The 12,619-nt window shown below is 60.2% G+C and overlaps 1 protein-coding gene across 6 annotated transcripts; it reads right to left on the bottom strand.

The window, feature by feature from the left end:
- Window positions 1-43: 43 nt before the first annotated feature.
- SP2 (Sp2 transcription factor) lies at window positions 44-12,601 on the bottom strand. Of its 6 annotated transcripts, XM_075522726.1 has the most exons (9): window positions 11,250-11,482; window positions 10,593-11,039; window positions 10,283-10,438; window positions 6,526-6,601; window positions 4,950-5,903; window positions 4,034-4,334; window positions 1,684-1,858; window positions 1,412-1,605; window positions 44-944 (listed from the first exon to the last, which is right to left on the bottom strand). In XM_075522726.1, exons 4-9 carry the CDS (start codon window positions 6,586-6,588, stop codon window positions 844-846), a joined length of 1,788 nt encoding a protein of 595 aa, XP_075378841.1. In that variant the 5' UTR covers window positions 6,589-6,601; window positions 10,283-10,438; window positions 10,593-11,039; window positions 11,250-11,482; the 3' UTR covers window positions 44-843. The 6 variants fall into 6 exon arrangements, with proteins under 6 accessions (XP_075378841.1, XP_075378843.1, XP_075378842.1 ...); XM_075522728.1 differs by lacking the exons at window positions 10,593-11,039; window positions 11,250-11,482 and adding an exon at window positions 12,502-12,564; XM_075522727.1 differs by lacking the exon at window positions 11,250-11,482 and having other exon boundaries at window positions 10,593-11,181.
- Window positions 12,602-12,619: the final 18 nt, after the last annotated feature.

Genomic DNA, 12,619 nt, shown 5'->3' with positions numbered 1-12,619 from the left:
CACGTAATCCAGAAAACAACCTCGGGCAGTTACAACTAAAAAATAAAGTGGATTTGTTTAATTTAAAAGCTCAAAAATAACAAGCCATATGTTTTTTAAACATGTAGTAAACACAAAAGCAATATAATCTATGATACAATGTACACTATACACAGTGGGGATGGCGGGCAGCACACGGGGCAGAAAAGGGGGCCGAAGTCCCAAAATTCAAAAGGAAACACCACGTCACTTGGAAACAGAAAAGCGGGGAGAGAGAAATCATCAGAGAGAAAAAAAACCTCTTCGGTATTGGAAAAGAAACGTTAGGAGAAAAGGGGGGCAAGAAGATGGGCAGCATCTTACAGAGAAATTAAATAAAGATTAAAAAAAGCACTCACAATACACAGTGTTTGTAATCGGGAGCGGGGAGCGTAAGGCAACGATCTCCATAGAAAAAAGGGACCTTCCAAAGGGGGTTATATAGATATTTATAGCTATTTATAGACTTTAAATATAAAGTAGGAATGTGCTGTGGAGCCTCTCCCAGCCCGCCCGCACCGGAGCGCGCAGTCCCCTCCGTGCCCGGCTCCTGCGTGGCCGTGAGCCGTTTCGCCGGGCTCCGGGGGCTGCCACCGGGCCACCCCGTGGCCCCGGGGATCCGCAGGGAGGATCGGCCCCTCGCACCCTTCCGAAAGGGCGGCTTCTGCGCGGGGGCCCAGGCGGCGTCAGAGGAAGGGCAGGAGGACGTCCCCGAGGGCTCCTCTCCGTGGCCGGGGACGCTGGAGTGCTGCGGCGTCGCAGGCCGGTTTGCCCTCGCACAGGGTCTGTCTGCGCAGCCAGGGAGCCGTGGGGCAGCTCCCGGCCCTACAAGTTCTTGGTGACCAGGTGGGTTTTATAGTGCTTCGTCAGGTGGTCGCTCCGCATGAAGCGTTTCTGGCACTGCGCACACACAAATCGTTTGTCACCTGCGGGGAAAAGCAGCGGCGGTCAGGGGGCGGCAGCCGGCGTGCCGCGGCCCCGGCAGCACCGTCGCTGACCTGCTTTTTGTTCCCCTGTTTCCCTAAACCAGCCACGGTGAGGACAGCGGGGACGTGCCAGGGCGGCAGCGAGACCCCCGCGACAGGTCCCCTTCGCAGCCGCTCCGCCCCAGCCCCTTCCCATGACACCGCTGTCACCACCATCACCTGGAGAGCCCAAAGGCAGCAGAGACCCCCCCCCCCCCAAGCCCTTCGGTCCCTCCCAGTAACTCAGTCAAATCGCAAGGACAACTTGCGGTGGCCCAAGATCATCCCAGTCCTCGGCTCAGCACATCCCCTTGGCTCTCTCCAAGGGGGCTCAGGACCCTGCACGGGCCGGGCCACGATTTGGGGGCTACCCTGGGAAGGAGGGGGCCGCGCCACGGTGCCGAGCCGTGCCCCGCGGGGCGGCAGACCTGTGTGCGTGCGAGCGTGCCGCTGCAGCTCGTCGCTGCGTGTGAAGCGCTTCCCGCAGAAGACCCAGTTGCAGACGAAAGGGCGCTCGCCCGTGTGCAAGCGCACGTGAGCGCGCAGCAGCGAGGTCTTGCGGAAGGTCCTCCCGCACTCGGGGATGTGGCAGATGTGCTTCTTCTTCCCTGGGTCCCCCGGCCTGGCGAGAAAAGCCACGGTTAGCCTTGGAGACGGGTGCCGGTCCCGCGGGGCTGCCCCTCTCCCCCTCCGCGCTCACCTCTTCTCCCCGTCCTTGCAGTTGGGGCAGGTACACGCCATCCGCCGCCTCTTCTCTCCCGGCTGAATCTCTCCGGACAGAGCTTGCTCCATCTGGAGCTGGATCTGGGTCGGGCTCAGGCCGCTGATGGTCAGGTTGTTGCCGGAGACGTTCTGCACAGTCAGCTGCTGCTGGCCTGGGGAGGAAAAGGGGGAGTCAGGCTCTGCCCCTCCGCTCCTGGGGGGCTGCGCCGCACCCCCGTGCCGGCGCCCAACGCGTCCGTCCATGCTCCTCACGCGGGTCCTGCTGAAACCCTCTGGAGGCGGCTGGCCGGAGGAAAGACCCCCCGTGTGCGGGACGGGACACCCCGGGTCTCGAAGCCCCCAGCCCCGCATGCAGCACGGCCACGGCCCCCCTGCCCCGCCACCTGCTGGTCCCCAAGCGGGGCCGGTAAGTCCCTTTTTTCTGAATATACTGTGCGGTTTTTCAAAGTTTTCGGTTTGACCCTTCGGGGTGGGGAAATGACCAAAGAGGAAACAAAAAAGAAACTTTGAAAAAACGTGCAATATATTGACCAAAAAAATGGGACTTACCCCGGACCCTAAGGGCCGCTCCACGCTCGGGCGCTCACGGAGGCGGCAGCCTGGGCCTTGCACAGCACCCGGCAGCCGTGACGGGGGCTGGAAAGAAGAAGACGGGGTCAGCGTCAGCAAGCGGGATCGCTGCTTTGGGGCAGCGGGGAAGGAGGAGGAGGAGGAGGAGGAGTGGGATCTGCTGGCAGAGCGAAGAAGGGGTGACTACAGAGAGGGAGGATGGGATCGGGGGCGCAGGCAGAGCAGAGGTGCCGCCACATCCATGGGGAGGGAAAGCACGAAGCCGAGGGTCGGGGCAGCCCTTCGGCAGCACTGCGAGATGCGCAGCCGTTGCGGAGGCGGGCACGTCCTGACTGAACCCGGGCTGAGACCCGACTCAATTCATTTCACGCACGGGCAGCGGTGAGCAGGTCCTACCGGCCCCCCTCGCAGCCGGGGCTGCGGCGAGGCCCCTGCCAGCTTTGCGGCGCGTTGCAGGCAGCAGCGCAGACAGCAGCAACATCTGCCTGTGGCATCTCCCCGACGCTCACGGCTGGCCCCAGATTTACATGCGAAGCAGCAATTAAAAACCCCCTTAAAAGCAACCCCAGCGAGGACGGCGGCCCGCTGCGGAGCACGAAACCACGCTGGCTCGTGTTTTATGCTGACATCGTTTAGTCAAGCAAGAAAGAACAGCTTCCGACTGCAAAACCGAGCCGGGCCTCCTGCCGGTTCTTGCTGAGAGAGAAACCACCGCACGGCAGCAGGTCTTTCTGGATCAGAAAGCAGATAAACTTCCCTCAGACACAGCTTCCTCCCCTCGGCTCCCTGGTGGCAGCCCACGCCACTGGGACTGGGCTGGGGAAGGTTTGCCGGGCAGGAGGGGAGGACAGAGCGGCTGCCGGGACGTGTCTCTCCTGGCAGCAGGGAGATGAGCAGGCGATGCCGGGGCAGACGTGCACCAGGGCTGTCTGCGGCTCACAGACCGCTCCAGCCACTGGCCAGGGCCACGTCTGGCTATTTTCAGCTTAAGGAAGACACTTGTCCCACAGAGGTGAGGGGCTGGGTTCACTCAGAGGGAACGGTGATGCCTCGCTACAGAGCTTAGAGGAGCACAGAGCTCGTGCGTGTGAACGCACCTCTCCTGATTGGGCTACTGGAAGCCCAAACTAGCAGCCATCGCACCCAGCAGATGCGAGGAGAGGCGTCCGGGGACCGGGAGCTGGCAACGCTATCTGTGGCAGGGGCTGCTGGCCCAGAGGTGCCACAGGAGGGAAAGCCCCGGTGCACCACGTCCCTCAGCCTGGCTGGGTCTCAGCTCTCCCGAAGACACACGTCTCACCCCAAGGGCCAGGGCACAGCTCAGCCTTCTCCCTGCGCAGAGCTCGGGAGCAAACAGAGCTGGTCTGGGCTCTCGGGCAGCCTCAGCCCCTGCGCTCAGACATGTCCTGCAGCTCGGCACGACCGCACAGCCTGACCCCGCAGGCGGCTGTCTCTGCTAACCGCCCTCCCTGACACAGCTTACCAGGACGGGCTTGGAAACACCCAGCAGAACCGCCAAAGAGACACCCTATGAAACACTGGGGGGCCTCCCGAAGCGACGGGGAGCTAGAGAAGCTGATGACATTTAACAGTCAACAACATTCAGCCTGAGGGTACAAGGGATCTGTTTACAAAGCTGTAACATCCCAGCTGCAAAGCGTGCTGCTAGCTGGGGGGGGCTTTCTGTCTTCCGGATTGGGGAGCTGCCTACGTCCTGCTGTCCCTCCCGCCCCGTCGCAGAGCAGGGCGCAGCCCACCTCCGGTGTTGGTGATGGTGACAGGCACGCCCTGCACTTGGACGCCGTTGATGTTGATGGTCTGCATGGCCTGCGCCGCGGCCGCCAGCTGAGCTGCATTCAAGCTGATGATGCCTCCGGCGGGGGCGATCTTTGGCAGAGTGCGTTCCTTGCGCGCGGCTGGTTTCTTGCTGCTGCCTCCCGTGCCGGAGCTGCGGGACACGGGGCTGCTGCAAGAGGTCCCAGATGGAGCCACCGTCATGGCTGGGGCTTCCTGGAGCAGCACTGTCTGCAGCTCACCCGACGGTGTTTTAAAGTAGACCTGATGGGAGGAGAGAAGAGGAATGAGACCAGCTATTGTCACCGGGCAGATCCCCCGCCACCACAATGGTCACCCTCCCCAGGAATCCGGGGAGTGCTGGGATCTGGGCCTGTGACGTGCCAAAGAGCAGGAGAAGTTGCCCGAGCATCTGAAGACCCTTTGTGGGCCTCCCGAAGAAGGTCCTGGCCTTGCACGGCAGCAAAGGGCTGCTTTGGCCTTGCAGCCTGGTTTGCAAAGGCAACACTAAAGACACGGTCCTACAGGCTGTGAACCCCACTCCTCCACCTCCCTCTGTCTCCCAAGAACTTGAGAGCAGGCTGGCTCATCCCAACCCAAGCTGGTGGCACAGCAGAGGTTTCAAGGACACTGTGCTCCTACAGGTCCTGTACAAGCAGGTGGCCAGCAAGAGAGACTTAATAAAGCCCTGCGGAGGGAACAGCTGTGCTCCCAACCCTTCTTAGACACCAGAGAATCCACGCAAGCGATGCCTAAACTGGATGCCAAGTTGAGGATGTTTGGTGGCTCACAAAACCCTTCAGCTTTTTAAAGGCTGGGTAAGAGCTCGGAGGAGAAACAGGGCAGAGGGACCTTGCAGGAGGATACAGGAGGTGGTACCTGGGTAGGAGTGGGTTCCGTCGTCTGGATCTGGAAGTTCTGGGAGGATTTTTGGGGGACGGTGGGGAGCGTGGCGGAGGCGGCCTGGACCACACGCAGGGCCTGCTGCGGGATCTGCACCACCTGCGACTCCTGCTTGGGCTGCACCACCTGGACCTGCTGCACCACGGCCGGCTGGCTGGAGCCTGGGCTCTGCACGATGAGCAGGTTGTTGCCCGCCTGGATGATGTTCTCCGCCGTGGTCTCTATTAACACCGTCTCCACCTGCTCAGCCACAGCCACAGTGGCAGGCTGGGCGGGCGACATGGCTTTCTTTCGAGTCTTTTTGCTGGGCTTCAAGGGGCTCTCTGCAAGGATCTGAGCCTGCGCGCCCGGCTCAGCGGCGTTCACCAGGTTGTTCACGGGCAGGGTGAGAGTCACGTTGCTGCCGCCAGCTAACTTGACCACGTTGCTTGTGCCCTGCACCGGTGAAGCTCCACCCTTCTGCGCCGGAGCCGGTTTGATGGGCACCGGCTTGTGAGAGGAAGAGGAAGGGGTGAGGATGGCTTGATTCGTGCCCGGAATAATCTGGATCTGGTTGGTGAGGTTGGGCTGGACCTGGATGGTCTGGCCCCCCGCGGCCTGGATCTGAGGCACTGCCTGGTACTGGATGTTGGCGGACGAGCGGGTGCCCTTGTTGATGACAGTTGGGTTCTGAATGGCAAAAACCAGCTGCCCCCCAGGGTAGGAGGTGCCGACCTGAGAGCCCTGGATCTGGAAGAGGTTCCCTTTCGACGACAGAATCCCAAAGCTGTTCTTACCGGAGCCCAGAGGGAGCGGAGCAGGTTTGATGGGGACGAGTTTGCGAGGTGTTGGCTGAGGAGGGGCAGGAGGTGTCACGGCGGCTTCCACTGCGGGGGGACCGATTTTGCTACATGTCGCTGCGAGGAGGGCAAGAGGAGACGGCTGGGAGTCCTGGGGAGCCAGGAAGGAGACGGGTAAGTTAGAGACAGGGGCTTGTGCCAAACATCTGAAGATCAAGTCAGTGAAGGAAGGGTACACGCTATTGAAAGCAATCCACTCCATGCCAATGAGACACCCCTTATTAAGGGAACTGCTTAATTACCCGTACCACGTGTGCCTTTAGCTCACCCTAGTCACACTACTTTTAGCCATCAGGATGGCGACTGCCTTTTAATCGTGCGCCTATGTTCTTACAGCTTCTATAAAGCTGCAAATACCCTGCAAGTCTGCTGGTATTTACACCCATTACACACACCCTGGAGTGTTTCACGCAGTTTTAATTCCAAGACCACCTTGCGATATCAGCTGCGAACACGACCCGAGAGGTCCTTAAGGAAAACACAGCGCGGGGAGGAGAAACAACACTCCAGGAGAGTTGGCGTTGGGGCTGGGAACAAGTCCAGAGCACGGCTCCCCAGCCCGTCCTGCAAGCAGCCCTCCTCCTGACGTGGCAACGCCGGCTGCGGCAGAGGCAGGAGGGGCCGAAGGAAGCCGTGTTTGCTGTCCTGCACCCCAGAACACGTCCCTCTGCCCCAGCGGGGAGCCGGGAGCCCGCCGATGCCCCTGTACTCACCTGGGCAGTGGAGGCGGCCGGCTGCAGGTATTCACTGGGGCTGACGGCAGCAGTTGCAGCCATGCTGTCTCTTGATCTGCGAGGAGGAAGCAGAGAGATGGAGGAGTAAGACCAGCAGCAAAAGCCGAGACCACAGCTCCTCGGTGCACCCAGCCCAAGGCCCCAGTGCCCGAGGGACTCTCCCGGTGTCTCCCTGCACGGCCCAAAACGTCACACCTCACCCACATGCCTTCAGAGGGGGGTTACAAAGGGACTAGAGAAATCTCATCATCTCATCACCCTCTCCCCGCACTTTCCTTTGCTCGCCAACAAACGGAAATGAGAAATACGGTGGGCAACCGGCTGCAGCCCTCACTCATTTGCCTGCATCCCAGCACAGCGTTGACCCAAGCCACGGCCACCCCCCAGGCTGAGAGACCACCGCTGCCCTGCGGAGCCCCTTGCTTCAAAGCGGAGGCAGGCATGCCCAGCTAGCCGACGGCCTCCCGGTTCCCAGCTCACACCGCCTTCCTGCCGCTTGTTTTTCTAACTTTGGGAATCTCAAAGGACAGAGTTTTGGTACAGAATCGTGTTTTTCAAGGCTGGAAAAACATTGTTTCAATTATTTTTGGTATGTTGTCGGTGTCGAGTGTTTGTGAGTCGTTATGTAATTAAAAAGTCACTTCGGGAAATAAAAAAAGCTGCTGGCGCTGGCTGGCAGTGGGACCTCGGGAGGCTGAGAAAAGCCGTCGGCGAACGGGGAGGAGAGAGCAGCAGCAGGCAGCACACGAAGGAGAGGAGCAGCCCGCCGGAGCCAGGGCCACGGAGCCTACAGCTTCAATGGGATCTGCACGCCGGGGAGAGGAGAAAGGCGAAGTCACGGCAGAGGAGCCGGTCGCTCGAGGGCCTCGGCAGGCACAGGCGGGCAGGGAGGGCGCAGGGCGAGCGACCGTGGCTCCTCCGACGGCACGGTGGGAGCGTGGGACGAGGCAGGGCCGCCCCGAGGGGCACCTGCGAGGATGGGGGCGATTCACTGCTCCCACGGCTTTGCTGCCTTCCTCTCTCAACACTTTCCTTGGGAGTTGGTAATCTCCGATGCCCATCACTCCTGCCGCCCCGAACACTGCAGAGCAGTAACGCTGAGGCTGAGGCTCTTCTTGCCACTGCGGCAGCTACAACAGTTTCTTTTTAAAGGTTTAATAGGGCGAAGCCAGGGAAAGAGACTCCTAAATCCTCACAGTTTGCTAAATCTTTTGTTCTGGACTAGAAAGACATTTCATCCTCGACATTTCCTTTGGCAAATTCCCCAGTCGCCCCCATCCAGCAGTCGCTGTACGGCTCAATAGCTTGATAATATTTGCCTAGACAAGGTGCCAGGGAGAACTTGTCTGAGCTCGAACACTCTTTATTATTGCTGCTGACAATGTCCTGACTTCAAATGAGGAATTACGGCCATCTGAGGAGTATGGATGCTTGGGGTTTATTCAGGGCGTCTCCGAAACGCAGCCCTGGCGCAGGCGAGCCGATGGGAAGCCAGCGCTGTGGTATTTACAGAGATGCTGGGACAGCAGGAGCGATGGGAAGTGCTGGCAGAGGACGAGTAGGACGACGAAGATATGAAGTCCTGGATGGCTTATAACACATCATACCAGCCAAAAATTAACTGTTGTCTAAGCATAGTGAGCGGCTTTTTGCTGCTCACAGGGACCGGGCAAGACCGGCATCCCAGGACTGTGGCAGAGCGCTGGTCTCTGGCTCCGAGCGAAGATCTGGCAGAGGCAGAGCTGCTGTGTAATGACCCCGTGCTCCTGCCTGGGGAGCTGTGGGAGAGGCAGGGTTGGACAAGGGACTACATGGATGGGGAAAACTAGGTGTGGGTTTTGTTCCAAAGGGAGCAAACTCCGCACCCCACAGCCCAGCGTGGCAAAAGCTCGGCAGCATCACTCGCAACGGAGGCAAGAGGCATCAGCCCAGGCTGGCTGAGGGTGACAGGGCCAGCACCCAACCTCAGAAAGGGCAAACTCGACCTTGCTTGAAGCAGCATCCACTGCCAGCATGTGGCTGCAGGAGCCCCGGGCAAAAGGCACATCTGCATTGGGAAAGTGAGGAGGTTCTTTCGTTTTGAAACTGTCAGCTAGCAGGGACGGCGCAGGAGGTGTACGCGTTGCTGCCCAATGCAAGGGCCAGTCATCACATCTTAATACAGCTTAAGGCTGGAAGAAAAGTCCTCTAGGTAATTGAGAGGCAGTCAACGCTCCCGTAAAACTAGAGGTGAGGGCCCTCAGCTGCCCCTGCACCCCTCGGCTGTCCTGCACAGCATGGACCGAGACAGACGCCTCCTCCCTGGGAACAAGAAGCCTTTTGCCAAAAAGAAAGCCACTAAGAAACCGAGAGATCGGGCCCTGGGCCAAGTCTCCAAGGAGCCTGCTTCCCAAAGGCGGGCAGCTTGCCCCTCGCCAGCACAGGCTCCACGGCTCCTCTTTGAGGCACCGCGGAGGCTCTTTCACAGCCCTGCTGCGACCGAGCGCATAAATCCCCAGGAAGAGTCAGGTCAGAGTCCCAGGCGCCTGGGATAGCATCGCATGGAAATTATTCGCCCCGTTCCTTAGCAAAGGGCATCCATTCCCTTGCAGCCACTCGCTGCCGCTCGCTGTGGCAACCTCCCGGAGACGAAAGCATCAGATGCTCGCACCCAGTGAGCTGGCCTGCGATAAAAGGACGCTTTCTTCCCAGAAAGCCGGGAGCTTGTATGGCTGCCCGAGTTCAATGGCTGCACCCTCCCTTTCAGCAGAATTAGGGCACTGCTGAGGATTAACAGCCCTGACTACAAATAAGAGCAATGCTGAGCTGGCCAGAAAGAGAGACACATACCAGGAGAGATCCCATTAGCCCGAACAAATAAATAAGGATAATGACTGGGGGAGAAGCCCTGTGTCGCTGCAGTTGCGGTGTAATCCCTCCGTGAGTTTCTCACTTGTACAATTTACGTCCGAGTCCAGCAGTGACAGTTTCACATCCTGAGGGTGTAACGTGATATAAACCTATTTACAGCACGGTGAAACCAAGCGGGTACCAAAGCACATGGCTTCACTCTCCGTGTGTTTGCCCAGGACAGAACTGGGAGCGGGACTGTCACTGCCTGTGGGGAACATTTCTGGATCTGCCCTGGGGGATACGGACCCTTCCGAGAGGCAGGAGCTCCCCTCCAGCACCCTCTCACAGACGTGCACCATGAAACCATCGCCCGCTCTGCGTTACACACTTATTCACGCCCCACGAAGAACTTGCTGAGCAGTTCCAGGTCCAGTTTGCCCTTCTGTAAACCCCCAGCCAAGCCTCAAGCGGAAGAGGACTCTCCCTTAAGGCAATTAAAGAGCACTGATTCATAGAATTCATTTTTCTCTGGACACCTCCTCTTCCTCTGCTTGTCACAAGTGCAGTTTTGTATGGAAACCATCTCCCTACAGACTGGAAACAACAGCCTCCTCACCCCTTACCTGCCTTCACCCCTGTAAAAGGACAAAGCAACCAAAAACTCAGTGATTTCTGGCTCAAGAACCGTTTCCTCTATTACGTTCCTCAAACGAGCACAACCAGGACTCATTCCTGCCCCAGGACACACAGACCAAGCACCTCGTGTCCCGACCAACTGTCCAGATACCCTGACATCTGCCTGACGGCGCTTCGAGGAGCTCTCAGAGCCTGCCGTGAGCTCGTGGCACACGGAAAAAAAGTCCACAAGACTCGAGCGATGGAGCTGTAGGAAGAGAAAACTTACCAACCGCGCCAGGCCATGAGACCCCATGTCCAGCCGGAGGAAACGCCTGCTAGCAGCCAGCTGGACCGCACGATTGGTAGGTTTGCTCAGAGGTGGCTCTTTCGCTTCTCACAAGAATTTATTTACTTTGGAAACTGTGCCATTATCTTCAATATTCTACAAGAGATATAAAGGGGAGAGATGGTTTTTTCCTTCCTAACCAAGACAAGCCCTTCTCCTCGGGGAGCTGCCAGGCCGTCTTCCGCAGGATCTACGGCTTCCAGCTCAGCACAGGAGCCTGCGACAGAGGCAAACGCTGACGAGAAGGTACCTGCCAGTCCTCACAGCCACAACCAATGCCCCGTCCTGCAGCTCGAGCAGCGCAGGCGCTTCTACGCAGCTACAAAAATCCCTTTTGGGGGATACGGAAAAGTTTTGTATATTTTAGACCACGATTTCAAGCCCTATCACCACGATATCCTTGTCACCTTCTCACGGCCCCCCCTGTGAGAGAGGAAATACCACGCCAACTTACAGACAGGGCACAAGCCATCAGTTCAGGTATTTGAGATGCAGAGGAGTCTCTGCTCCCCCAAAACACTCCCCAAGATCCCCGATGGATCTTTTGTGGGGGGCGAGGGGGGTGAACACAATCCCAACTTTCAGCACTGGGTTTAAGCCAATTGACACACCTGATCCGAGTTACTGCGGTTTTAATTAGCACCTTGAGCGTGAAGGTGAATCAGAGTCCCCTAAAATCCATGAAAGACCGCGGCGACTGCAAAAAAACGCTCGGGATTATGAAGCTAAGCACAGTCATAGGGGGGAAAAAACCACGCCAATGGTAGCAGCCCCATTTGTTTGTCAGGGCCATAAGCAAAGTCGGGCAGAAAGGAGCTCAAACACCTGCATATTTACATATTAACAGCAGGAAATCAAGCCATGTCTTAGAATAAACTCGCCAGGATTTCTGTTGTTGTTGTTTTACCTCCTGGTCTGACTCCGACACGCCTGTGACAGCGCAGGCGTTACAGCCACTTGCCAACATCAGAGTTTGTTTTCTCTTTCCCTATGCTGGGGGGAAATTCCCTGGCGCTTTGGCTGCGTTTAAGGAGGAGGAAGAGGAGAAGCAGCTAAAATAAAGCGAGCCAGGACGGCCGCGCTGCCAAGGATGCACAGGCGGAAGGACCGGCCTCGGGGAAGAGGGAGCAGCTCCTCGCTCTGCACATACAAGGAAGGAGAGGTTTTGAGGCGTGGGAGCAAGCGGATCGCGGGGCACCCTCGAGCGGCGGCTTCCCCAGAGCGATGAGAGGCCCCGCTGGAAACTTCCAGCAGCATCAATCTGTGGCTCCCTGAGCGGCCACGATCCTGTTGCACTACACATCCCCAGGGACCGGAGATGACCGCCTTGGTCCTCATTGCCCTGCTGCACCCCCACAGCCCCGGGACGGCTCCCCCAGCTCTGCCCTGCAGCCCGCCCCCCCCCCGTACGGCCAGTGCCCGAGGGGAACGAGCCCGCATCCCTCTGCACACCCCAGGGGCCAGAAGAGGACGGGGCTGGAACCCCCTTCCCCACACAGCCCCCCCCAAGCACCCAGCAGCACCCCACCCCTCCAGCTCCCCCCAGCCCCACGCATCCCTCCCCCAAAAACTGGGGCAGCTTCCCACACAGATCCCCCCCACAGCACCCCACCCCGCTGGGCAACGCGCCCCCTCCACGCCCCCACGCGTGGGGGCTCCCACACCCGGGCAACCCCCTGCGCCCGCTCCCCGGGCAACCCCGGCACGGGCACCCCCATCCCCAAGGACCCTCGCAGCAGCCCGGGCACCCCCGGCAGGGTCGCCCCGCACGGACACACCTCCGCCCCCCGAGCCGGGCACCCCTCGGAGCGCGGGGCGGCCCCGGGGGGACCCCTACCACCGCCCGGGCACCCCCGGGCCCCCGCCGCCACGTACCGGGGCACCCCCCGCACACGGCCCGGCCCCCCCCCGACCGCGGGGCCGCCCCGCCCGGCCCCTCTCGGCGGCGGCGGCGGTCCCCGGGGAGGCGGGCCGAGGTGGCGGGCCCGCCCCCGACCGGGCCCCGGCCCCGGAAGCGCCGCCCGCCCGCCCGGCGCTCGGGGAGGGCGGGCCTGGGAGGCCGCACGCCCCTTCCGGGCCCGGCGCCACTGGCGCTGCCGCCCCCCGCGCCACCGCCCCCCGCCCCAGCGCGCCCGCCCCCGCCGCGGGCCCGCACAGACCGGCCGGAGCGGCGGCGGCGGCGGCGGCTCCGACCCCCTCACGGCGCCATCTTCCTCCTCCGGGGCCGCCCGGGCACCGCCCTGGGTGACCCGCCCCCTCGGCGGCCTCTTGACCAAT

The sequence above is a fragment of the Mycteria americana genome, chromosome 22, assembly GCF_035582795.1.
Source record: "Mycteria americana isolate JAX WOST 10 ecotype Jacksonville Zoo and Gardens chromosome 22, USCA_MyAme_1.0, whole genome shotgun sequence".
Lineage (NCBI taxonomy): Eukaryota > Metazoa > Chordata > Aves > Ciconiiformes > Ciconiidae > Mycteria > Mycteria americana.
The sequence above is the reverse complement of the archived record's forward strand: the minus strand, read 5'-3'. Positions and strand labels throughout refer to the sequence as shown.

Bases quoted from the DNA above. Each gene is read 5' to 3' on its own strand.
- SP2 (XM_075522725.1), bottom strand. From the start codon at position 6,588: ATGGCTGCAACTGCTGCCGTCAGCCCCAGTGAATACCTGCAGCCGGCC. The intron at 1,606-1,683 runs GTGAGCGCGGAG...TTTTCTCGCCAG, and splicing joins TGCAAGGACGGGGAGAAGAG to GCCGGGGGACCCAGGGAAGA. The intron at 945-1,411 runs GTCTGCCGCCCC...TTTTCCCCGCAG, and splicing joins GCACGCTCGCACGCACACAG to GTGACAAACGATTTGTGTGT.